Source organism: Magallana gigas, chromosome 9, assembly GCF_963853765.1.
Source record: "Magallana gigas chromosome 9, xbMagGiga1.1, whole genome shotgun sequence".
NCBI classification, from domain to species: Eukaryota; Metazoa; Mollusca; class Bivalvia; order Ostreida; family Ostreidae; genus Magallana; species Magallana gigas.
In genome coordinates, this window is record NC_088861.1 from 1,915,663 (window position 1) to 1,942,779 (window position 27,117).

The following is a 27,117-nucleotide window of genomic DNA, read 5'->3' on the forward strand; positions in this document are numbered from 1 at the left end:
GTCCAAAACAATAATCAAAATTATTTCAGTATATCTTTAAAAATTGTTTTTGAAAAATAAAGATGAGCATTTTATCTCGATTTGTAAAAGTTTATAATGTATGTAATTATATTCAAATAATATAAATATATTATATAAAAATAAAACAACCGCTAAGGCCAAAATTAAAATAAGTGTTTAAATGGAAAAACAATTAAATTAAATATTCATTATTTGCTAACGCATTTTGCCAAAATAGATAACAGTTGAATCATATGTTGAATAAACTAATTAAATTAACTTAACTAATATATATCACGTTATGTATATACACAAATTATCTTACTTAAGACCAAACTGAACATGCACTAATGATATGAAGCCAAGTATCACAATTTACAATCATACTTAAAATTACTAAAACCAGCACTAATCTAACAAAAGCAACTACAAGTAAAAGAAAATATAATTGAAGTGAGAAAACTGTTCTTATCGAGTTTTGTGAAACCCGACGCCCTACCAGGGCCCAGACTCAGTTTCTCGTACAATCATACTTAAAATTACTAAAACCAGCACTATATTAAATCTAACAAAAGTAAACATGGCGGACAAATACAACTTTTGTTGTTGACATTCACGAAAAACAACCGATATATGGACTATACTTGATATTTTTGGATTAATTTATGCCATAGACAATTACAACGTTTGAGTTCAAGTAAGAAATGCAAATGTTATTGTCATTTATTAACGATTTGAGACGAAATTGTTGCGGGAGTGAATCACTCCGACACTTGCACCATTACGGAGATCCTATGGAGTTGAAGCCCTTCCCCCAAAAAAAAATCAGGAGAGGGCTACATCATTGCCAAAAAAAAAAAATCGGGAGAGGGCTGGATTATTTCAGCTACCTACAAATATGATAGGAAAAAAAACTGATAAAAAAGTTTTGTCACTTGTGATACTGAATTTATAAGATGTAAAAATATGATTATTGAAGATAATTAAATATAGAAAAGAATGAAAATGGAGAATCAGTTAAAATGAGAACATTTTCAAAAAACTATGAAAAACAAATAAGTTAGGGGTTTTTTTGGAGGATTTTAGGTTGTTTTTTTTTCAATCCTGAAAAGAAAACTGAAATGTGAACGACACAATGACACAAATCCAACAATTAAAATAAAAAATTCATAAGATTCCTAAAATTCTACCTTATAAATAGCTTGGCTTGAATTAATGTGTATGAAATATAACAGTAATTGAACAAGTATACGCATGCAAATTAACAACATAAAGAATTGAGACTAAATATTCTAACATCATTTTCTATTTACACTTCCTACACTACATACCGGGGTATATACTTAGCTGTCAGGTTTGCACACGACACAGTGCCAGGTAGAGTCCCCATTCAGTGACACATACTCTTTGTTGGTCATGTTGGTACATTTCCGGTGATACCATTTCCCGCAGGAATCACACCCAATCCAATGCAAGTATTTACTACCAACCCTCTTGCATTTGAAGCATGTTTCAGTCTGGAAGTAAAAATGTTGTTCAAATCAAAGCAATTATGGCACACCTTGTATCAAAATCAAAATATGAAGAGATTTTTAAAACAAACTGTTTAATACTCCAGGCCCCACCATCACCAACTTTCTTGAAGTCAATATTCAGCCCCAAGTCTGAGTTTTTACCTCAAATTAATGCACTTTTCCTATAAGGATTTGAGTTGAGGACCGAGTAGAGTGATTTGAAAATTTTGGTGATGGCGGGGCCAGATTGGCCATGGTTTACAATTTTATATATATGTTACCTCTGAATTGGATTTCCTAACAGGAAATGGTAGGCATGGAGACGCCTTGGCACTGCACGTTGGGACACCTGTAAAATATGATAATATAGTTATTTTATGCTAGTTTAACTATTTTGAGAAATAAATTTGCAATATGAAATGCAAATACATGTATACATGTACAATTTTATGCTTATGTGAAGACTATTTTATAGCATATGTTTCAGAGCACACCATAGATATTTTTTCTTAATAATTTTATCAATAATGTTATACCATCACAAGCTGTTGGAACAGCTGGGGGGGTTTCTTCTCCCTCTATCTCGGGTACAGATGATGGATTAGGGAGGTCTGAAATAGATTTTTATGTGTTTAAATTAGGGAGGTCTGAAATAGATTTTTATGTGTTTAAATTAGGGAGGTCTGAAATAGATTTTTATGTGTTTAAATTAGAGAGGTCTGAAATAGATTTTTTATGTGTTTTTTTTATCTAAGTAAATGATATAGAGATCTGCATAATAATTGCTAAGGAAATAGAAATGAGTATGTACCTGCAGATGTGTCTGGCACAGACGGGGTAGATACCTCCATCTCCTCATCAGTCTGTGGTGTGGGTGGAATGAAGGCTGAAATGAATTAGTCCATGTTTAAAGCTATCTCTATATAAACTGTTGAGTGCAAATGTTTCTAAATTATTTTATCCTATAATATTATTCAATAATGAGCCTAAAATCAAAGTTGATGATTTAGGGTTTTGAAATTGCATGGTACCTGCAGTAGGCTTTGGTGAAGTTGCAAGAGTTGCAAGCCGAGGACCCTCTTCCATCTGATCCTCTGCCGGGGGAGCTGGATGAGTAGTTGGTGCTGTAATGATTTGATCAACTATGTTAATAAATTTAACATGTGACAATGGTTTAAGCTATCTCTATTTACTATGGGGATGATGCAAGGTTGACAGATGTTTGTATCCAATCTTATTTCTTCCATTACAACAAAGTTTTCCAGTAACATTGATGATTACAGGGACTTTTACCTGCAGTGGGCTTTGGTGAGGTTGCAGGAGTTGCAAGCTGGGGACCCTCTTCCATCTGATCCTCTGCCGGGGGAGCTGGATGAGTAGTTGGTGCTGTAATGATTTGATCAACTATGTTAATAAATTTAACATGTGACAATGGTTTAAGCTATCTCTATTTACTATGGGGATGATGCAAGGTTGACAGATGTTTGTATCCAATCTTATTTCTTCCATTACAACAAAGTTTTCCAGTAACATTGATGATTACAGGGACTTTTACCTGCAGTGGGCTTTGGTGAGGTTGCAGGAGTTGCAAGCTGGGGACCCTCTTCCATCTGATCCTCTGCCGGGGGAGCTGGATGAGTAGTTGGTGCTGTAATGATTTGATCAACTATGTTAATAAATTTAACATGTGACAATGGTTTAAGCTATCTCTATTTACTATGGGGATGATGCAAGGTTGACAGATGTTTGTATCCAATCTTATTTCTTCCATTACAACAAAGTTTTCCAGTAACATTGATGATTACAGGGACTTTACCTGCAGTGGGCTTTGATGAGGTTGCAGGAGTTGCAAGCTGGGGACCCTCTTCCATCTGTTCCTCTGCCAGGGGAGCTGGATGAGCAGTTGGTGCTGTAATGATTTGATCAAATTAATACATGTTAATTAACATGTTTAATACTTAAAAACTATTCAATATTTGAATCAATTAATGAGAAATCCATACTCATGAAAAATATACTACTTTAATTGTCAAAAAGTATTAACAATGTTCATATCTTGGTGACAATGCTGATTATATCTTTAACATTTAGCTTATTATTTTCCCCATTGGCTTAGGTACAAGCTCATTCAAAGACAATTAAAATAAATTGTTATTTTCCTACCTTCTTTTAATATGGCTGATGCCAAGGTCTCCCACTGCTCACTTGAGAGGATTTTCTTCGGCAGGTAGAGGCACTTCTTTGGCTTTCCGCGCAGACGAACGCTGTGGTTTGTTTTCCCCCCGACTTTCACCACTTGCTCCCTCACTTTCTTTGCTTTCACCTGGTCTGCCCTGACGGCAACAAACGAGTTGGACACGATTGTTGCAACCTGATCCTCGTGCTAAAATTAAATAACAAAAACATTAAACACTAAGAAAATATTTCTGCTTTTTGTTTACACTAAAAGGTATATATGTATTATAGTATATAATTATAACTAAGTTATATCATTTCCATATAAAGTTTGAACTTTTTAAAGAAATTGTCTTTGTTTGAAATCACATACTGGCAAGTTGCACACTCTGAGGATGTCTGCAAAAGCTGAATCCTCCAAGGTCAAGTTTTCAGCTCCGGTGACCTCTTGGTCAGCAGGTGTCAGGCACTCCTGATAATAGGGTACCAGGATATCTTTGATGTAGGCCAGGACAGCACCCATCAAATCATATCTCCGAGCAGCATTCAAGACCTAAAAGAATTTTAAAAATGATAAGAAAACTGTTATACATGTTTTTGGATACTATTGATTTTAATGAGAATTATGCACGTCGACATACCATCCTTGCCAGGACCATTGGCAGGGCAATGCCTTCCAGGATCCTGATGTCCATCCTAAGAACTGACTGCAGATTCTCCACCTCCTTATTGACGTCGGCAGCAGTGACTGTGTTTAGAGCTGACAGGACCACTGGAAGGGCAGAAGAGGCTTCCCTGGCAGCATCCTCTAATCTTCTTGCGTCACCTGTCTTCTTCTGGTGTTTGGTCTTTTCAATCTTGAGGACAAACAATCTGCTGAAATATCTGAAAATATGCAAACATTAAGTTAAGGAGGCTGGGTGGTCAACAAATTAACAATCAGATCTGCCTTTGACATTGTTGGTCATAAGCTATTATTTAGTAAATATCTTTGTCTTAAGGAAGTATATATAGCCGAAAAATTAAATGGTCATAAAAATTAAGCCCTCTTTAAATAAATTATGTCATTGTTCGATTTCATTTCTCATTTAGTCATTCTTACTTGTAAGCCGCACTCATGTCAAAGTTGGCTGTAACCAGACAACCAGTAAGTGGCTTCCTCGTCTCGTCGTTTGCCCTCCCTCTAACCTTGAAAAAGGACATTAAATTATTAATTAATATTGTATGTTTAATTATTTACATTAATTATATTCGTATTATTAATTATTCTTGCATAATCATTGATAGATATATTTAAATTCAATATTTGATGTTAAATAGGATACAGCTGGCACATAAAAAGAATTGGTATGTATACGTGCTGAAAACATGTTTAGTCACCATTGATATATTAAATAGTTTTAAAATGCTATACAAATTACTCACTGCTCCATTGCCAAGATCAATGGCTAACTGGGACACCTCCTCACTGGATGTTGGGTCATCCCACACGAATGGAAGGCTGCTGGTGGTCAGCCAAGATGTAATGAAAGCCAAAGTACATCTAGAGGGAGTAGGAAATATGTGATTAAATATTTACTACAAAATTACAAAAGTATTTCCATAAAACTGTTTTATCATTAAAATCCTTTAATATAACCTGCAACTCACATTAGTCATTTTAAGTAACAGTATCTTTTTAGAGATATGAATTCTAAACTACTATTTACCTTGAAGCAATGTGCAGCTCACTGCAACCTGTCAGCCAAGCTGCACACTGTGCAATGAGCGTTTTGCCTGCAGTTGGGGGACCAAATAACAGTGGTAGGTTGAAGTGGCGCAGTTCTTCAATCCACTTGGTGTAGAGGTTGAGCCCGTACATGGCACTCCATGCCAGAATTGCTGGACCGATGTTATCGTTGAGGATTCCCTCCGCCTTCTCTATGAAGTGTTGCAGGGCAAGGGATCCAGTGGGTATCTGGATGTGGCGCGCCAAATCCAGCTTCGGCCCCCTCAACTGGCACAGGTCTCCTCTCAGCCATATCAACGGACAGTCCATTGGATGAATCTGAAAATATTGTCATATATATAGTTACTCAATGTTGCTAAACTTTATTTTATCTCACTTTGATGAGTTCATACTTGTAGTCAATGGTACAAAATATGGAAACCTATCATTTCAAATTACAAGTGCAAATATGATAATTCTTTTAAAGATTATAAAAATTTTTTTTTTATCTCCATTGAAATTGTGAATTACCAAAGATCCTGTTGTTAGGTCTAGGATTTGGGTTGGACTTAAAAATATCAATGATGTTCCGTCCTGTCGACCTGCGTTGGCAATGGTCCTCCTTCTGTACGTAACAGACTGCGCCCTCTTCCGTGCCTCTGACGCCAGATTTGCAACGAGGTGCAGGAGTTCTGTCTGCTTGAAATGGCAGAGGAGGGTGCCGATCCTGAAGGTTCTGTTCAGGGCTGTCTGAAAGTCCTTCGGGTTGTGAAGGTCCCCAGCCTTGAAGAAAGCTTCCCTGAAAATCATCATAATCACCATTATTATTTCTGATGACGTTGAGAATAAGATAGTTATGGTATAGGCCACATAAAATTAATTTTTAGATTCTCATCCCCTCCCGCTCCTCTAAAAATGGCCTTCCCCAATGCATTTTATTTTGTTTTGTAAAAAAATTGAGTGGGAAAAAAAACGTTGGGGAAAAATCAGGCCCAGTAAACAATGAATTCAAAACATTTCAATGGCTGCCTAAACATGTAGATTACTGTTTGATTCTAGTCATGTTTCTTCATACATTAACAGTTAAGTCAAAATAAGATGGAATTTACATGTTACATCTGGGTTTGTGTACTCATATTAGAATCAACTTAAAAGAATAGAGCAGTTGTTATTTATTAAACATGGTGGAAATGTGTTTTCAAATAATAATGAATAAAAACCGCCCACCCACCCCATATTTTTTTTTGCAAATCAGAATGAGAATATAAATATCAATTTATATGGCCTTAATGAGCACTGTTAGAGGGAGAAGCATGTTTGTTATGGTATTGTTATATGGTTCTATGATTTGTAACTGTAATTCATTTAATAATATTCAAGTGAGATTTGGACTTTTGATTCAGCAGTCACCAGTACAAAGGATTTTGAAGAAACTTACCCTTTTTGCCCATCATCTGTAGTAACATCAACTACGTAGATGGAGTCCTGTGGGTGGGCAACCTCATACAGGATGTTGAAAATGAAGTTGGACCTCATATGCCATTTCTTGCCAATCTTTACATGCCACTGCCCATCAGTTACTTTTATGTTTTCCATTTTCTTGCTGTCTTCTTGCGGTGTTCTGAAAAGATTGTAAAGGATGGTCATTTGCATGCATTCAGATATTCTATTTCCAACTGTTTTCTTTTTGACCAAGGAAATTTGATCAGAAAGGGGATCAAAGTTTTTGCTTGATTATACCCCATTGCATTGAAGTTGATTGGGTATGTACCCATCAGGCACTCCATTAATCCTGTTGTTTGAAAGTGCAATTCTATCAGTTAGTCGTGCCTAGTTGCCTGTTTGGAAGTTTTTATCTCTTTATTTTTTTTACAAGCTGTTCTTTTAGGTAGGGTAGATTCAAGTTTGTTCAAATCACAATCCCCAAAGGTTAGGGTGGGGCCACAATTTTCTTGACCAACCAAGTTCATATCCCAGTTAACTTTACAACATTGCTGTTTATTTTTTATTTAAGTAAATGTGATTGGGGGTAGAATTTTGTAAAATCTCTAAGCGTGGTCATTATTAGGCTAGAAATTACCCACATGGGTCAAACACTACACTATGAATAAGATTTAATACTTTATTATTTCTACAGGACAGGGTGTCTTCAAGGGGGCATTATACCTATATACAATTGATGCACAATGACATAAAGACCAAGATATGGTCTAGGTATGGGATCTCAAATTATTACATACATTTCATATTTAAGGGGGTGGTGGTTTTAATACAACTTCGGGGGGTCATGCACTTTTCATTGTAATGACATTAGAAACAGGAATATATGGCTTAGTAGTGGGGATCCCGACAGTTTCTCAAATATATTTTCCTCATCCATGTTTCATTGGCACCAGAACAATCCCATAGAGTTATGGCACACATTATTTTGGAATAATTAGATGCATCATATCGTTAAAAACATTATTATTTAGGACAAAAAGGACCCCTCCCCCTATTATATTTCACATAAACATATGATAAAGTCTCTACACTCATTTTCATGTAATACACAAATTAGACCAGTAATTTAGGTCCAGTACTATCTCTTGATTTAACTATATAGCTTGAATAAGCAAGAAGAAGGACTTAGAAGGTACAGTTTCTATTAATATTGGCCCTAAAATTCAAAGGTTGTTTAAATCTCATGAAAATACACATATATACTATCTTGAACATGTGTGTATATGAAATGTATATGAAATGCCAAGTTATACACTTTTAAAAGAATGATTGTGACTTCAACATTTTGGCACATTTCTAAGATTTTCTCAAAAATTGTGAAAAAGGCACACAAGAGGAAAATGTGTCCGCAGATGTCGCCCACAACAAAATTATTATATTTTATGTGTTTTAACATTATGAAGTTAAAATGTGGGTTTCATTGGGGTGACAGCTGTGGACATTAGTCTTCTATTAAAAAATCTACCGAGGAATTGATGTCTTCTGCTCAGTTCTATGAAAATTACAGGTAAATGCACTGTTTGTGGCGTCACAATTACGGTAGTGAAAGTATAATCAGTTAACTAATTATAGATTATTAGTTTATGGGTATTTTTGTGGAAATTGATGTTACATTTCCATTTTTGGTAATAATTTAAAAAATCACTCTAAAACAGGGCAAAATATGACTGAAACTGTACTTAGTTCTTTAGAGTACTGGTAGATTCATTTAACTATCTTGTCTTTTCTTAAATATGTAATTATACCCCCGCAAACGAAGTTTAGGGGGGTATATTGGATTCACCTTGTCCGTCCGTCTGTTTGTAGACGCAACTTTGTCCCCCCTTTAGAATTTTTTATTACTGCATGGAACAGTTTGAAAATTTGTACATATGTTGAACACCATCTGAGGATGTGCACCTGCATTTTTTTTTAAGAGCAGACAAGATTTAATGGTTTTATGACAATTTTCATTTTCCTTATTCTATTGTACACTAATGTTGAAAAATAAGGGAGGTAATCCTTACAGATTTTATCAATTAATACATGTAGTATTAAAACACTCTAAAATATATTTATATTAATACAAGGTTTTTAATCTTTATTTCTTAATTAATAAAAAAAAATATTTTTTATAACTATTCTATCAACTGCAAAGTTTTTGTTTGTCAATGATAAATTCTTAGGAGCTAATGAGAACATCAAAGACAAGTGTGGCTGAATTCATTTGTCCCAAGGGAGCCATTATCTGAGCCATGGTTCAGATGCAGCATGTGTTTAGGGGAAATTGATAATCTGTAAAATGGGTGATGGTTTTGGGGTTTTTTTTAAACTGTTTCATGTAAACCAAAAGGTTCTATCATTATAAGGAAATAAATAATATCATTATTAACAAAGAAGTTAAACTATTTTTAGAAGTTGTTTTAAATTTATCAGTCAAGTAAATTGATGAAGTGACCCTATTGAGCATTAATTTAAATGATAGGCTGTTAGATTGGTCCTCTGCTAATAATGTATCTGATGCACATTTAAACCAGGGTTTGGTACTGTAGATGCCATATTCGCACTACACGGAATGATTTCACATCACATTCATAGGGGTAAAAAGTTATATTGTTGCTTTATAGATTATAAAAAAGCTTTTGACAGTGTCGATGAAAAACAAACTGTTTTATAAACTTGCAAGAAGCGGAGTCACAGGAAAATTTCTTAGTGTTATTCGTAAACTCTACAGTGATGTTAAATCATGTGTGAAGTTCAAATCAGATCTCCCGAGTTCTTTTCTTCCACAAGGGGGGTAATGCAGGGTGAGGCACTGAGATGTATACCATGTTAAAACTTTTTATCCTTTTTTACACTGATGACACAGTTATATTTTCTGGAAACCCAGACGATTTACAAAAATCACCGAACTTTTTTTCTGAATATTGTGATCTGTGGAAACTTGATCATGTAAACATTAAAAAGACTTAATCTTTTACAAATTTAAGGTCATGTTACAAAAAGAATTTTATTATACAGAGATGTACCTCTTGAAATTGTGAATGACTTTAAATATCTTGATGTTATTATGTCTCGTAGTGGATCTTTTAAAAGTATGAAAAAACATTTAACTGAGCAAGGCTCAAAAGCTTTGTATGGTGTATTTAGAAAAATAAATTATGTAAGAGAAAGTTCATTAAAAAATTTTGAAATTTGTACTGCAGTCCAGTACCCCAAATTGTATGGTTTATCGGGAAACTGGGCAATGTCCTTTGATAATCTTTATCAAGGTACGGATAATAACTTACTGGGCTAAACTTTTAGTGGCACATGATTGTAAACTTACACATATAATGTATCGCTATTTTTATAAATGTTTTTCTGAGGGTTCGTTTATGCACCCAGGCTTGAAATATGTTAGAGATATTCTTAACTCATGTGGTCTGTCCTATGTCTGGATTAATCAAAGTTTTTCTGGTACCAAATGGCTAAAATCTATTGTTAAAGAGACACTCATAAATCAGTTTTTACAAGATTGGTACAGGAGTGTAGAAAATTCACCCAAATGTTTTAATTTTAATCTTTTAGAAAAGCTTTGGACAGGAAATTTATCTTATGAAATTTACAAAATTTAGAACCTGTAATCATAAATTACTTATTGAAACTGGCAGATGGAATAACATAGAAAGATGTCATAGAATTTGTTCATTATGAACACTTTCGGTGACGAATACCGGCCACTATGTTATTAAATGCCAGTCATTTTCTTTATTCCGCAACAAATTAATTGAAGAAAAATATTCAACAAATGTTAATACTTATAAATATGGGAACCGTATGAATACCAATGACATTGACTCATTAAAAAAATTGTCCATATTTGTTAAAAAATATATTAGCTCAATTTATTTAACACTGTACTCTTCCTAACTTGACCCTGCATTTGTACAGTTGTAAATATTTTAGTTTTTTGTACCTCATGTATCATTGATGTGGTTTGAGAGAAATAAGAAATAAACTTTCATTCATTGAACATGCATATAATTTAAGATATACACACATTCATTATTTATTACAATCAGCCACTATAAATGGTCTCAAATTAAAATTCATGCATCGTCAAGTTCATCAATGTTTTAGTCATTTAAACAACAAACTATATCCAAAGCTCACAAATACTACAGTTTTTAATAGCCAAAGAAAATAATTCAATTATGCCAATTACAGAATTTGTAATTTAATAATTATTGAAGGACTGAAGAGCTGTCAATTTCAGTTTCAAACTGTGGTACGGAATCTGAAGGAATTATGCAAATTATTGATCTGATATAGTGTATCTTTTCAATTTAACTAAAGATATTTTTTCCCGTACAACCTGAAGTGTTGTATTTTTTTTTATGTTCACATTATGTTCATATTAGATCATATTATAATCCTAAAGTGAGTTATTTCAATAAGCATGTACTAGTGCTAAAATTTAGCCATCATATTTGATTATTAATAAATGCTAAAGATATATCATTATTTCCATTAAAAAAAAATTGGACAACAGTACTTGATTAATAATAATTTTTGCCATAAAGTTCAGTGACAGTATGTTAACTAACAAGGTTTTGGAATTGATAAATATTACAATACCTAATTAAAGAACATTTTTTGAATAATTTTTGATTAAATATAGTTTGTTGTGGGAAAAACAGTCTTACTGATTTGCTTGATCACTTAATTTTTCTATGAAAATAATTATATTATATTTTCCTTGATTGAAATAAAAAAATGTTTTAAAATATTTTTAAAAATGCTGTAGAAGACTAACTAGTGTAAAATAATTCTTTTACTAATAAAGAAAGGTACCGATAAATAATTGATTTTAACTAAGATTTGTAAATTGTTTAATGTTTCTTGGATACAGCATAAGAAATATGGTTTTAAATGTGAAACTCTTGCTCTGATGCTTAAATAAAACCTAAAACTTTGTAAGCACTTACCTTCTCTGAAGTCTTCAAATGATTGATACTATGATTGTCAATTACTACCCTTTTATAAGGTGTTTGGTTGGTTGGGGGGAGAGGGTGTAACCCAATGTTTGTTTAGTGTCAACCATCATTTTAGAGGGTGGAGAGACCCCAATGTTTGTTTACTGCCAACCAACATTTTGGAGGGGGTGGGGGCAATGTATATGTAAAGTCAACCATCATTTTGGAAGTGTTGGGGAAAGGCCCTGAGGGGAGAGACCTTAATGTCAGTGTACTGTCGACCCCAGTTTTTAAAGCATGCAACTTTAGTTTTTGATTGTTGTAAAAACAATGGCGATTGAAGCATGCAACTTAGTTTTTGATTGTTGTAAAAACAATGGCGATGGAGTTTTTTTTTTACCTAAATCAAAGGTTGAAAAAATAATAAAAAATTAAGAATTATATATTGATTGATGGTAATCCATTGTCTTTGGTATTTGCAACCCAGCATAAAGCATCAATGGAAAACATGAGAGCCAAAGTAGTTTGAGTGCATGTGGTGTCTTTATTAGTGTGTACATTTGAAGAAAAAAAAATTGTAAAATTCAATGAAATGAGTGACATTCAAAATAGATTTCTTAATGTATTTTTGTGTTTGGTTAAAGTACGAAATCCATTAAATACTACTTTCCTTGCTAAGTCTATTGGGAAAATGCATTTTTACAAATATATTTATACTAGTAAAAGTAATTATTTCCTCACAAATCTATTGGTAAAAAGATTGCAAAAGCTTTCCCCTTCTTTGGAAATGCCAAAGCAATTCATAATGAACTTATCTCGAGAAAATATTTTTCATACTTTTTTGGAAAGAGCAGACAACTCATTAAAAAGGTCACTTAATTATTTAACTAGAAACAGTCTTCCGAGTTTTGTTTATGTCGGGCTCATATTTGTATTTTGTTTAGTTTAGATCAATCAAAGTTGTAAAATTCACCTCTGAGTTATGGATGGACTACCTTAATTAGATTGAAGAGAGCTCATATTAGCAAAAAAAAATAAAAAACACCATAAAGGTGTTGTTAGTACAATATTTGTAAAAAACTGATTTAGTAGGAATATCAATTACAAGAAATTTAACAACAATAGGTTTGAATAGGCTTGATTTCTCTTTACTTATAAACATTGCTACTAAATCATTTTTTAAAATATTGTACAACCCTTTTTAAAAATATAATTGGATTAATGTCCTAAATTCTTGTTTAATAAAGGGACCTTGACAACCGCTAGACATAATTTGAAATCAAAATTTTGTTTAAATTCGAAAAATGAAGCTCTTCACACAAATAACTGAAGACATTTCCATTTTAATGGATTCTGAATGATCTGCATTTTGATAAAGTATATGACTTGAATAAAATTAGCCGATCAAATATTTGTACTTGTATTACCATACTCTTTTGAATATGTGTTTCAGAGAAAATATGGCAGTTATCAACCTGAACATGGAAAATAGATAGATTGTTGACCTTGTTCTCACAATAAAAAAAAATACCTTCATTGTATGTTTAGAGCTTCATTTTAAATTATTGTTTAACAGGAAAAAAAAAAAACAAGTCTGATTTTGCAAACATGAAAGGGATTTATAATCAAATCAATTGTTTAAACACATATCAATATACAATTTGTACAGTATACACAAATCACTCCAGTTTAGTTCATAATGCTGTACACTTAGCCTGAATGCACTATTTATGCCAGTTTTGATAGGAGCTTGGAATTAATTCCTGGGAGGACAGGTTCCTTGCCTTTCCTTCGGCACTTTGCAGTATACGTGTTTCTGCGTTTGATGTTCCTATGAACAAAGAAAAGGTGATGTGTCTGTGACATGGAATTTGCAATTTTCTTGAATCTGGAAAACCAGGAGAATGTTTGCTCTGCAACCATGGTGTTGTAACCAGGAGGAAGGGCTTCATCGGCACTGTACACTTCCTTACATCTAGGATTTTTGTGGTTTGCCAAATGAAGTCTATCAATTATTTTCCTGATGTTTCTCCACATCATGTGGAATGGGGGAGGCAGGGGAAGGTCCTCTTTAGAAGCTTTCAGGGAGTCAAGTTGACACATATTGTCATAACACAAGATGTAATTTTCCATTGCCTCTTCTAGATCCTCTTCTGGAACATCTTTTAGCTCCAAGTACATGAGGCGTACAACCTGCATGAATATCTGGGAAGGACTCTCAGACCTAAAAAAGAAAAATTTAAACAAAATATAATTCTTGTACTATCTTCGTTCATAGGTTATTGAAGTCCTGGTCCCACTGTCACCAACTTTTAAGTCACTCAATTTTATGTTCAACTTAAAATTTTATAAGAAAATGTAAAAATTTTAGGCAATTTCTCAGCCGTGATTTTCAGCATTGAAGGTTGGTGATGGTGGGGCCTGTTGTTTTAGGATTATTTTTTCAATTTATGCATATATGATATATCAGATGGAACAGATAATAATATTGGTGAATAAAGTTGAGATTAAGGTGTTGTCCTGAACCAAAACAAGTTTCATTTTTGACAATTATACTGTTTTAAGTACACACAGTATTCATATTAATAACAATTTCTATCCATCATAACGTACTTTTCATTATAGGAGAATAGAACAAAATCTTAGGTTGCTGTGATATATATACACAATTGTTATAGAACTACATATATGAATTAATTAAACATGGTGAATACGAATAGGATCTCATTATAAAAAAAAAATGACTGGAATGTTTTAAGATAGTTTGCTTATATATAAGGAGCAATCTATTTTCTCACTTGAAAATTGGGTCGAAGTAAGTGATGTGTCCTCCACCGGTTACGCACAGAAAATGTCCTCTGGACCTTTGGCGAAGTCGTGCTTTCTCCCCAGTATCCTTGTTGCATATTTCAGCAGACTTTGAATCGTTATCCCATGAACTCGCACTCATATTTGAAACTATTTCATTTGTTCCTAGAAAATAAATTTGATATATTTGTTTTTGGCGGAATATACATATTAAGTGCAAAGACTTATTTTTTTAAACTACATGTACATCAGGTGATAAACTCCTGGCATTTGGTTTTTTCTCTTAAAAAAAGACATATCTTCATAAAAACTTCAACAGAAGTTGTCAGCTATCACAAAAATATTGTTCTTAGTCCTCCTTGATGGTGGCATTGATATAAAAAAAAATAGACAAATTCACACATTTTGGAAAAATTATCAAAATTAATGTTAATATCATATTACCGTAGACTTTTATTTACTAGTCTTCACTCAGTATTGGTTTGCTATGTTTAAATTTGTTTACCTTGGTAATTCAAAGCTGACAACCCCAGTGCCTTCCCAGTGGAATCGCTTTCATATAACTGGGATGCAAATTCCAGCAACTTTTCATCAACCTTTTTGATGTCACTGGCAGACTTTGGGTGAACTGCAATAAACAGTACAAAATTCTAAGTGATATTCTACATTAAAGACCTTTTACTATTTGAGCATTTATTATTTTCTTTGTAAACACTCTGAATCTAATTTTGTTAACATGAATATGGAAGAATACAAGTATACATGAAACTTTTTTTTAATTATTTCTTTTTTTGGTTACATTATTTGCAGTTTCACCAATATTTACATGCAATTACCTGCACATCCTAGAAATTCCAGAAAGTCTTCTTTTTTGGTGGGGATCTGGTGTCTTTCCAACAGCTGGTGATGTTCTCCACAGAATACTGATCCGGCCTTTGGTTCTTGGGTGCACACATTTGGAAATGTCAACAAGGGGTAGCCATCAATTTCCATGGGCACAGCAAACATGCAATGACACATGCACACTTTCCAGCAACTGTCTATAACACGCAGATTGCTGCAACCCTTGCTCTTACATAAAGGCGAGCAGTCTTCTTCCTTGTGCTCATACAGTTCACTTTTCCGCAGACAGTCAATTTCTTTCATCACATCTTCCCTTGTCCTGGTCTTACTGAGGAAAATATGCTGAAGTCCACGCTCTTGTATTTCGTTTTCAAGTTCTCCTGTGAAGTACACGGCTGCAGCATTTTTCCTCGTCATATTTACTTGGAGACAGCTTTCTTCTTCAGGATCTATAAAATTAATTTTGAAATTCTGTTACTATTTGGATTGTAATGTTTCAGATTCACACCGCACTAACCACTACGGAACAATTTGATACTGAGGGCGTTAAATTTATTCTAATTAATAAAAAATCAATTGTAAAAATTGGCCTGACATTCTGTCCTAATTTGGGAGTTTATTTCCAAGCAACATCCTTCTCAGATATTTCAATGGAACTTTTTCAAGTGAATAACCTAATAATGTTTCCTCACGTCAAGGTGCATTTGTAATCACATTACGTGTTTTGCATTTTATGCTGTATTGGCTGGAGAAGGCTTATAAAGGCAATGCCTCTTTAGAGTAATGCTTCAGTAAATCCAACAATGTCAAACCAATTTAATTAACTTAATTCAGAAACCACCCATGCATTTTTTTAAGCAAGGAAAAGAAACAATATAATTTACCTTTAAAAATGTTATATTTATCATACTCTTATTTTACACAACAACCTAGCCATCTAAAAAGTTTGTGCATGTGAAATTTTTTCATTATTATGCTGCAAAAGTTACATACATTTAAAGGTGGCACTAAAGGGAGATAACTCATACAATCTTAATATATTTAGCAGAGCATTATGAGTGCATTTCTTACCATGAGATGACTGCGATTCAGTGATTGAATCTGTCATTTCACAATCAGCAATGGTTTGATCATCTATGTTGTCATCATTGGAAAAGTTGGTGCCTGAAATAGATATATCATTGTTGTATAAAGTTTAAGTACCAACTAGCCCTGGTAGTTGGTTTTTATTTCAGTAAAAATGTATTAAACAAGCTATTACAAAAAAATTTGGACACTGAGTATACAAGTATAAAAAATTAACCAAAAGTATGGTTCTTTATATATACGGTATTAAGCATTGTATCATCATAATAGGTTAATTCCCGCTCTTGTGCGATATATCATCTAAGACTATACGTATTCTGCACATAAATATTAGCTTCATTTTATTCAGTTTAAAATATTTGCAGTTAAGAGAATAAAAATAGGAATACAAAATCTTGTAAAATTATTGAAATGAATTCCCCATTTTATGGCTGCAAATAAATATGTATCTCTTCCCAGTTCTCAGACAAAAGGAATTATGCAAATCAATTTTAAATGCATATTGCATATCAATACCTGAAGTCTTTAAATCAGTCTTCTCAGATGTCAACATGTAGTCTCTCCAAGCATGAAACTTTTGAGTTCTGGGATGGTTTTCCGAGTAAACAGCATTGAAGATTTCTGCAAAGGCTTGGTGCGAAACAAATCCATGGTTGCTACAATAAGAATACAATGATGAAATATTTTAAAGTATGATGCATTTACATTCAGTCCATAAGCAACAATATGTTTCGGGATGTTGTAGTATTGGAATATAGAAACATGAAATTCTTTTGTTACTCATGCGGGATATTAAGGTGGCGCAGCATTGATTGCAGGGGAAAAAAAAATACATAACCTGAGTTTAATTGTTTTTGTGCAATCATCACTACCGTCATAACCCGTATAAATCAAGTAAAATTAACTAAATTACTGTTGACGTACATTAGTATGTGAATTTGTTTGATATCCCCAATCAATATTTTTTTGTGCAGTGTGGTTTTTCTTAGGTCGATAAAGTTAATTAAGATTATCAATAAAGTTAACGATGTGTGTAGATGAGTTACAATAAGTAAAATTCCATAAGAAAAAAAAGGAATCATAGTTGGTGAATGTAAATATAGTTTTAATGAAAACCCATGATTTGAGATGTAACAGTTTTCTTGAAATTCCTAGCAGTCACTTTACTACACTATTTTTCCTTATCATATATCTGTATTATATCTTTAATTGTCTGGTTAATATGTTATCTTTATAATACTTTTCACAATAATTCATTGGAATCTGCTTCCTGCGGGTGAAATGTTATCATTATCACTAAAAGGGGTTTACATGCAGTCCTCCTATCAATTGATTAAATCTTATTTTCTTCAAGACCACAAACAGTCAAGTATATGAGATATGACTGTATGCATGTACCGGTATATCTATATCGATTTCTTTTGGTTATTCCTGTTTTTATTTTATTTTTTTTTTCATTTCACCTTATTTTTTTTCTTCACATTTCCCTACTCACATCTCGTGTATATTTAAATTATATCTAATCAGTGAAGTAGTTTATTTGTACAAAAATGAACATAAGTTTAGGAAAGCAAAATTATGAATTCAGGAATCTCAAATTATCCCAACACAGAGGGTCACAAGATGGTGAATGTAATATGTCTCAGTCAATATTGTTTAATATCACAATAGCTAAATGAATAATTTAAGCCTTTATATATACTTGCATATGTTAACCAAAGATCACAAACTTAAAATCCACTTGGGGCTTTTGTTCATATTTACTGAATTAAATTTTAAAAATCATATTATCCCCCCCCCCCCCCCCACATTGCTTTCTTTTTTGCCTATATTGGACTTCTATACTTTAATGCATAAGGCTTTCTTTCATTACAAGTAATTTTTGCTGACTAGAATAACTATTACAATCTGTCTGTATAGTAACCCCATGACACCCGATCAAAATCTGTGAGACTCATAAACCCACAATTAAATTTTAAAATGCAAAATTTATTATCATAGAATTCTAATTACCTAGATTCACATAGGAACTCGTGCAGGTCCTTGCTCCAAAAGACTCTGTTACTTGCACTTTTCCACTGGCTGGCACTTGGTAGCGAATAAAATGCTTTTCCTCGATTTGGTGAAGAGTATCCATCCACATGGTAATACATTTGACACGATTTGCATTTTAAAACACCTCTTTGGCCTGGAATGGGTCCACTCAAGGTGTACAGGGTGACTGCAACTCTGGCAAAGGAATACAGAGTCTCTTCACACTGCAGACATTCAGTCACTGGGGGGTTGATGAAAGCTAAATAGGGTTCCTTGTGGAGCCAGGTAGCTTGCCACAACAGTGATGAAATGTCTGCTGGGTTGTCTTTGTGGAAGGTCATCAGATTTGGGCAACACGGAAGAATTCGCAGAAAGTGCAACAAAGATTCCGGCTTTGTTGATGCAAAGAGTGGAGAGGCCTTGCAAATGTTCCTTATGATGACATTCCTGTCTGGAAAATTCTCTGGCACGTGGTTGACGACTGCACAGAGGGTAGCCATCTGGGCAACGGATAGGCACAGGGAAAGAAGGTTTACAGTGTCCTCCTCATTCTCCAAGGGTAGAATGTTTAGATGTTCTTCTGCGTCCATTTTCAATCTATGGATGTTTGCCACAAGTTTGTCTGCTTCCTCCTTTTGGTTGATCAGCACCTCTATTCTTTTGGATGGTGTGTCTGGATCTTTGTTTAAAAGTCTTTTAGTCTTTGAAGGAGTTCTTGTGCCCACATCTTTAAGGGTGCGCCGTTTCCGAGGGGTATCTAAATAGAAATAATAAAAGGTGTAATATTAGTACCGGTACATGAGTTTTAAAGGAAGAGTCATTTCAGAAGTTTGACTTGTTTCTTTTTCAATGTGTTAATTTCTTTTGATCAAATTATTAGGTGACTGAAAGGAACAGAAAGAGGTTACCCATACTTTTACCTTTAGTTTAATATTAGGCATTGAAAGTAAAATAAGGTCATTTGAAATGATTGACAAAATGACAGAAGTCAAAACCAATAGAAAATTGAATTTTTCATTTGTAATTATTATGTGTCTTATAAGCCCCGATCATCATGCTTTAAAAATATGTCATATATTTAATACAATAATAGTGCTGTAATTTTAGTATTAATATTTCGATCATAACATGTATTACACAACATTCATAAAGGGTCTTTTTGAAATCAATATCAATTTGTGCAGGTTTTCTAGTGAAGGAATAGAAGTAAATTATGCAATTTTTGAACATTTTTGTGATGAGACAAATCCTTTAATTTGCACTTTTATATTGAAGGAAAAACCCCATAAATGACTAGATCTCTTTGCCAAATAGTTGCTTACAAATAGAACATGGTTGAGTATTGTTGGTGTTGATGTTGTATGTATATTTGAAATATATGACCGGAAATTATAATAGCTAGGTAAAATTACAATAGGTATAATAATACTCATTATAATATTATTTATACATTTATAGTAACTAGTAATAATTAGAAAAAAAAAAAGAAACGAGATGTTTGTGAAACACTTATACCCCCCCTCCCTTGGAAACATCTACCAAGAAAATGAACAGAAACTGCAAATAATTGAATTTTTTTAAGTCAAAGGGGCACAACTCTGTTGAAAATAGCTCGAATGTACCCAAAATTGAACTTGACCTAGATATTATTATAATAAATGTGTTTCATTTCAATACCTGCAACTTTTGTGAAGAAAATGAACAAAAACTGCAAATAAGTGGAATTTTACTAAGTCCAAGGGGCATAACTCTATTGAAAATTGCTCGATCATACCCAAAGTCCAATTTGACCTAGATATTTTTATATTAAATGTGTATACCAAATTTCATTTCAATACTTGCAACCTCTGTGAAGAAAATGAATGGAAACTATTGGTGGACGGACAGACAGACGGACAGCAGCCAAGCAATATGCCCTCCCTTCATCGAAGGGGGTATAAAAATACAAACAAAAGGTTTTATACACAGGTTCAGATTCTGTGGTATAGGACAATAAGAAGGACTAAATAGATTATTGTATAATAATTTCTCTTTGTTGATTGAATATATTCATGAAAATATTTAAATATTGCAATATTTTTATCATAAGTAAGACTAATGTCACCATTTAGAATGAGTTGTACTGAAAAAGGTATTAGCAGTCTTAAGGAATCTATGTTTTTGGATTAGTAAAAGTCTTTGATCACATGCAGTATTTTGGACATTCAATAAAAAAAGTGAGAACATGTTTCATAATTGTTTCCACATATGTCACAACTTGGGTTGTCACTCAGAAAATGATAATATAAATCAGCAAATAAATTACTAGCTGAGTTACGAAGTTGACAATGGATTATATTTTCCTTTCGAACACCATAGTTAAAGTACTTCTTGGATTTGGAACAATACATATTTTTTATGGCATGGGTAAAAGATGACAGTGTTGAAAGACTTTTCATGCATGTACATTGTAATAGGTTGTTTTAGCTAGGGGGACTTGAATTGTAAGGTTGTTCTGATTTCTTAGGGGATAGGATTTTAGGTAATCATTGTCCAATCAGATCAACTAAATATTCGAGTTGCTAATCCATAAACTATCTTATAAAAATAACACAAGCTCATGTATTTTACGTCAAACTTCGAGTGTATCCCAACCAAGTTCAATTTGACTTTAATCCTAAAATAATTATAGCTGCTGCAACTGCAAAATCTTCAAGTAGTTTAGCATCTCTATCAGAACAATTATCCCATACAATGTCAGAATATTCAAGAACTGGGCAACAAAGGCAAAGTAAATTTTTATCAAGGCATCCCTTTTAAGGGTGTGTTTCAACATTTTTAAGATATTTAAACAAGTACAGGCTTTAGAATGAATATCAAGAATATGTGTCCTCCAACTACCACCCTGCTGGAATTTTATATCTAGATGAGTATGTGTTTCAAAATTTTCAATAGCAGGCCCATCAGTACCAAATTTAACTTTGGGATTACTAAGTAAACACTCCTTCTACCAAAATCTAAATTACCGGTAACTGTTTTATAGGGATTAATTTCAACCGCCACTTAATGAATTTGCAGATTTCAAATATTATTATCTAATATCTACTTAATATACAAAGGGTGATGCATTAGACCCCAATAATTGTAGAGGCATTAGTCTTGTCAGTTGCTTTGGTAAATTATTCACATCTATTTTGAATCAAAGATTGTTAACATGGTCTGTCGCAAATGATGTAATCACTGATGCAGTTTGGATTTCAACCCATTTAACGAGGCACAGCTGAGGCTATATTTAGCCTTTCAAATATTATTAATATGTCAATAAGAAAGAAAAAGAAGATTGTATTGTTGACTTTAAGAAAGCAATTGAGACAATTGAAAGATTGAAATTATGGGAAAAATTGTTTAACGTTGGTATTAGAGGAAAATTGTTGAATTTTATTCGTAGTATGTATAATAATATGAAATCATGTGTTAATTCAGCAGGAAAGTTATCTGAGTTTTTTTTTTAAAATAACACAGGACTTTTGCAGGGAGAAGTGCTATCTCCAATATTGTTTTCATTATATGTGAATGATTTTGAAATGGAATTTTTGTGCAAAGGTAACATACCATTGATACAAATTCAAGAGTTAAATCTTTTTGTTTTAATGTACGCAGATGACATGGTAATTTTCTCCGAAACTGCACATGATCTTCAAGAAAAGTTAAATACATTGTATTCTTATACATCTGTCTGGGATCTTACTGTAAATGTACAAAAAAGCAAAATTGTCATTTTTAGAAATGGTGGTAAAACTCACAATAATGAGAGGTGGCATTTAAATGGCGAGCCAATTGAGGTTGTCGATAGCTTTATATACCTAGGCCTTTGTTACAATACAATGGAAAGTTTAACAATACACAGAAACAGTTGGCGGGCCAAGGGAGAAAAGCCATGTTTTCTTTAAAGTCAAAAACAAGTCAATTGTATCTGAATACAGAAACAATGCTGTCAATTTTTGATATTTATATTGCTAGTATATTAAATTATGGCTGTGAGATATGGGGCATGCATGCTGCAAATGATATAGAAAAAGTGCATTTAGAATATATAAAATTTGTGTTAAGTGTGAAGAAGAATTCAAACACTGCACTAATGTATATTTTGAAACTGGGAGGCTACCTATGAAAACTATACGAATGTTTAGAATATTCAAATTTTGGTTCAAATTGTTACAAAGTCAGAATTGTATTTTGCAGTCCTGTTACAAAATGCTGTATAATGAGTGTGAATCGTCTTTGGCACCTGCTGAAAATTGGGTTACTGTAATTAAGAATAAACTTTTTGAAATAGGTCTAGGACATATATGGTTTGAACAGAAGTATATACATTGTGCAACCTATTTTCCTTTAATTAAGCAAAGAATCATTGATCACTTTACTCAACAACTTGTAGAACAGATTAATTCCTCATCTCGATGTTATTTTTACAAGCATATTAAAGACCAGTTTTCATTACAATATTATTTAACAAAATCAATACCTTCTACATATAAGAATTAGATTGTCATTTTATAGACGTTCAATTGAAAATGGACGACACACTTAATAGTACCAAAAGAAAGACGCTTATGTAAATTTTGTTCAGATATTGAAGATGAATTCCATTTTGTTTTGACATGTGAAATCCGAGTAAAATATATTAAGAAATATTATTGGAAAAAACCTTCTGTATACAAATTTATACAATTATTAAGTGTTCAAAATTTTAAAGAACTGTGTAATTTCGGGAAGTATCTCCATCTAGCTTTCAATATTCATGATAATTAAGAAAAATTTCTCTGGTTTTTTCGCCTGTTAGTAAAATTTTATTTTATATACATTGTCAATGTACTTTACATGTACCATTATTTCAATAGTGCTATTATTTATATGTAATAACCTATGCCATAAGATGTATGTCTTGTGCAAATTAGGTTACTGCATTGTCTCTGGACATGAAGTGGATAATTATCCATAAACTACCTTTCACATCAACAAAAAGCTGTATAAGCTTCAATGTTTCCAATACAGAATAATAATTAATATTAAGATTTTAGCAACAAACATTTAATATTCAAATCGAAAATATTTTTTGTCACAGAGAAGAGGAAACTATAGAACATATCTGTGGGATTGAAATCTATCATCCAGTTCCTATTCTCTGTAAATGAATGTATATTGTATAATTTATCTTAATAGAAGAATAAAAAATTCATATGCATTTTAATTTACCGAAACTTTGTAATATAATGGACATCCTAAATAGTTTAAATACCATTTTTCTTTGGTAAAATACTATTTTTACACAGCAAGTTAATTATATTAGTATTTCTTCTGCAATGTTATCTTTATAAACACTCTTCAGAACCCATGAAACACAAAAATTATTTTTTATAAAAATGGAGAAAATGTTAATAATCAAATTTGTATTTAAATGATGATATGATAGGATATTACATTGTTTGACAATTGTATTTTTTCTCTCAATCTTATTCATCTAAAAAAGATTCAATTTTTTTAATTTGTTCAAAACCAGGAACAAGCAATTAATAGATGTACATTGTATTTACTGTGTAAATTGCAAGGTGTTAGACATATTTTACAGCTCTCATATATGCTCAAAAGATTCCTTCCTCAAAGACAGTCTTTTGTCTAATTTCTCATGTGTATGGTCTACATGTATAATTCTTATATATTCTAATATGTTATTTGCAAGGCTCAAAGTTTCACACCTTTCTTTGTTATACAAACTTCAAAGACATACTTGGACAACACCTGCATATGTATAATGTGTGTGTATTTTAAGAGGAGACAATTTTGGGCTATTTTCTCATGTGTATGGTCTACCTGTATAATTCTTATATATTCTAATATGTTATTTGCAAGGCTCAAAGTTTCACACCTTTCTTTGTTATACATACTTCAAAGACATACTTGGACAACACCTGCATATGTATAATGTGTGTGTATTTTAAGAGGAGACATGCTTCAAAGGAAAATTTTGGGCTATTTTCTCATGTGTATGGTCTACCTGTATGATTCTTATATATTCTAATATGTTATTTGCAAGGCTCAAAGTTTCACACCTTTCTTTGTTATACAAACATCAAAGACATTCTGTAGACAACACCTGCATATGTATAATGTGTGTGTATTTTAAGAGGAGACATGCTTCAAAGGAAAATGTTGGGCTATTTTCTCATGTGTAAGGTCTACCTGTATTATTCTTATATTTTTATGTTATTTGCAAGGCTCAAAGTTTCACACCTTTCTTTGTTATACAAACTTCAAAGACATATTGTTTACACCTTCACCTGCAGATAGATTATTTCAATTACCCTCTGGTGTAGATAAGCAAAGAACCAAGAAATCTACAATGCATTTTTTTTTTTGATATTTGATTTTTTTTAGAGACAAATTAATTAAACTTTAGAGAATAATTAAGGTAGCCCACAACATTTAAATGCTTTGTTATAATTTTTTGATGACGCAACATTACTAGATGACAAATTAATGCTTTATGAAATTACTAATGTCAAACCATTTTTTTTAATGAAATGCTCAGGGTTCCTTATAGACTGTGTTCTGATCATCAACAGATCGAGTTAGCCCTCTAAGGATTTTGTTAAAATTAAATGAATTAAATTTGTGGTAGTCATTTTTTTTTTCAGAAAAGAATTCCTTATTTTTAACATAGATTACATATACTTTTTATGCATCAATCTCCCCCAACAAAGTCACCTAGCCCATATAATACTTTCTTAGATCTATTGCAGTAGGATTAATATAAATATCAACAAAAAACTGTCTAACACAAGTAGCAGCAAACGATTCCAATTAATTTTTTATCTATCTATTGCGAAATCTTCCCTCTGTACTGATACAATTAGAGCAAACTGTTTTGATTAGAATTTGAATCTAATTGTAATATAAGTGCTATTACTCTTTGAAATATAATGAAATTTTCATTCCAATATTGTATGTCCTTGTGAATGGGGTATGAATTTAATTTGAAACCAAATGTTTAATACTTAATTTAGGAGAGTTGCAGTTCTGTTACCTTTAATTCATTTAAAGCAATATGAGCTGCAATTTTCAGGCTGAATTTTTTTTTTTACAAAAATTTCTACTGAAATGACAAAAATATCATGGCCGGATTTTAAGTTTCTGTTAGCGTTTGTGGGAAAAGCCGTTAAGAAGCCTTACTTGAAGCATAATTGAATTATTGTTGTCCTGTACAAAAATTTAACTGCTATAAATTCCTTAGAAGATTAATCATTCTTCAGACAAAAATTAATGATTTTTTTCAAATCTTATTTATCATACAAGTATAAATTACATACAGACTAAACATACTAGTGGTTTTTGCAGCAAAATAAATTTCTAGAGAATACAGCTTATATATTGCTTTAAGTTTCAGTACACTATTTTTTGAATTAAATTGATCTATACAAAACCTTACAAATCTAAATATAATATGGTCATAACATGGACGTATATACGTCCCTGGTCATAACTAAAACAAAGTACACAAGCATTATAAGGTTAAACTTAGTTTGTACAGCATAATTTCATCTTTCCCCTAAAATCAAATTTTGATTATTAATTGCTTGTTTCCACAAAAATCAATTTTTTGATTATTAATTGCTTGTAAAATTAGTATTACAAACTAGAAAGAGTTATTTTTATAAATAATTTCTATTTTGTTGGAAAAATAATTACAACATGTATATAAGGATAAAATTAAGGATTTCCATAATTAAGCACTATTTATTTTTATCAAAAAATCTTTTTTCAAACTAATCAAATCATTTTGATCAATGCTGAGAAGAGAAATCTAATTTTTTTTCTGACAAAAATTTATGAATGTTTCAAGTCTTATTTGCAGACTTAGCATATTTTGCAGCAAGATAACAGTCTAAAAAATACAGTTCATATTGATTTTAAAATTAACAATATGAATTATACTTTAATATTGCTATTTATTCAATAGTCTTTAAACTGCAACTGTTATAAACCTCCAGCAAGCTTCAACACAATAAATCAATTAAATAAATTAAATTGAAATGGCTAGCAAACTCATATCTAAGCAAACTTACCCATTCTGATACAAATCCAGTTAAATCACAATATAAACAACAGTTAGCAGCTTAAAACAACAGGTAGCATTCAGTAGGAACTATCATCTAAGACATAGTGACAGGTAGGCTAGATGAGGTTATTGACAGGTGAGGTATCTAGTGGGAGTGTACTTGACTTTCCATTAGCCAATGAGAATCGATTATTGTGTAACCATTGTACCCTCTGTATCACGTGACCCTAGAGCATCCTGGGTAATTTTCTACTTTCATTTTCCTATGTTTTTGTACTGTACCCTTTTTGTAACCCCTTTCTTCTATATAATATAGGAGGTGTACCCTAGGGTACAAAAGTATCACCTCAAAACAAAGTCCTAATTTCTTGCCATATATGAAAAAAAGCACCATCATATAATAAAACACCATCT

General features: G+C 32.3%; 2 protein-coding genes across 2 annotated transcripts in view; both read right to left on the reverse strand.

Annotated features, from left to right (window-relative positions):
* Positions 1 to 27,117, reverse strand: part of LOC117691651 (E3 ubiquitin-protein ligase TRIM71) — a 39,902-nt gene that overhangs the window by 12,225 nt on the left and 560 nt on the right. The gene's annotated exons all lie outside the window — the stretch shown is intronic.
* Positions 13,446 to 26,851, reverse strand: LOC117687589 (uncharacterized). The gene is made up of 8 exons (XM_066072360.1): positions 26,711 to 26,851; positions 18,588 to 19,365; positions 17,091 to 17,230; positions 16,560 to 16,652; positions 15,482 to 15,937; positions 15,151 to 15,273; positions 14,636 to 14,810; positions 13,446 to 14,061 (listed from the first exon to the last, which is right to left on the reverse strand). Exons 1-8 carry the CDS (start codon positions 26,712 to 26,714, stop codon positions 13,566 to 13,568), a joined length of 2,265 nt encoding a protein of 754 aa, XP_065928432.1. The 5' UTR covers positions 26,715 to 26,851; the 3' UTR covers positions 13,446 to 13,565.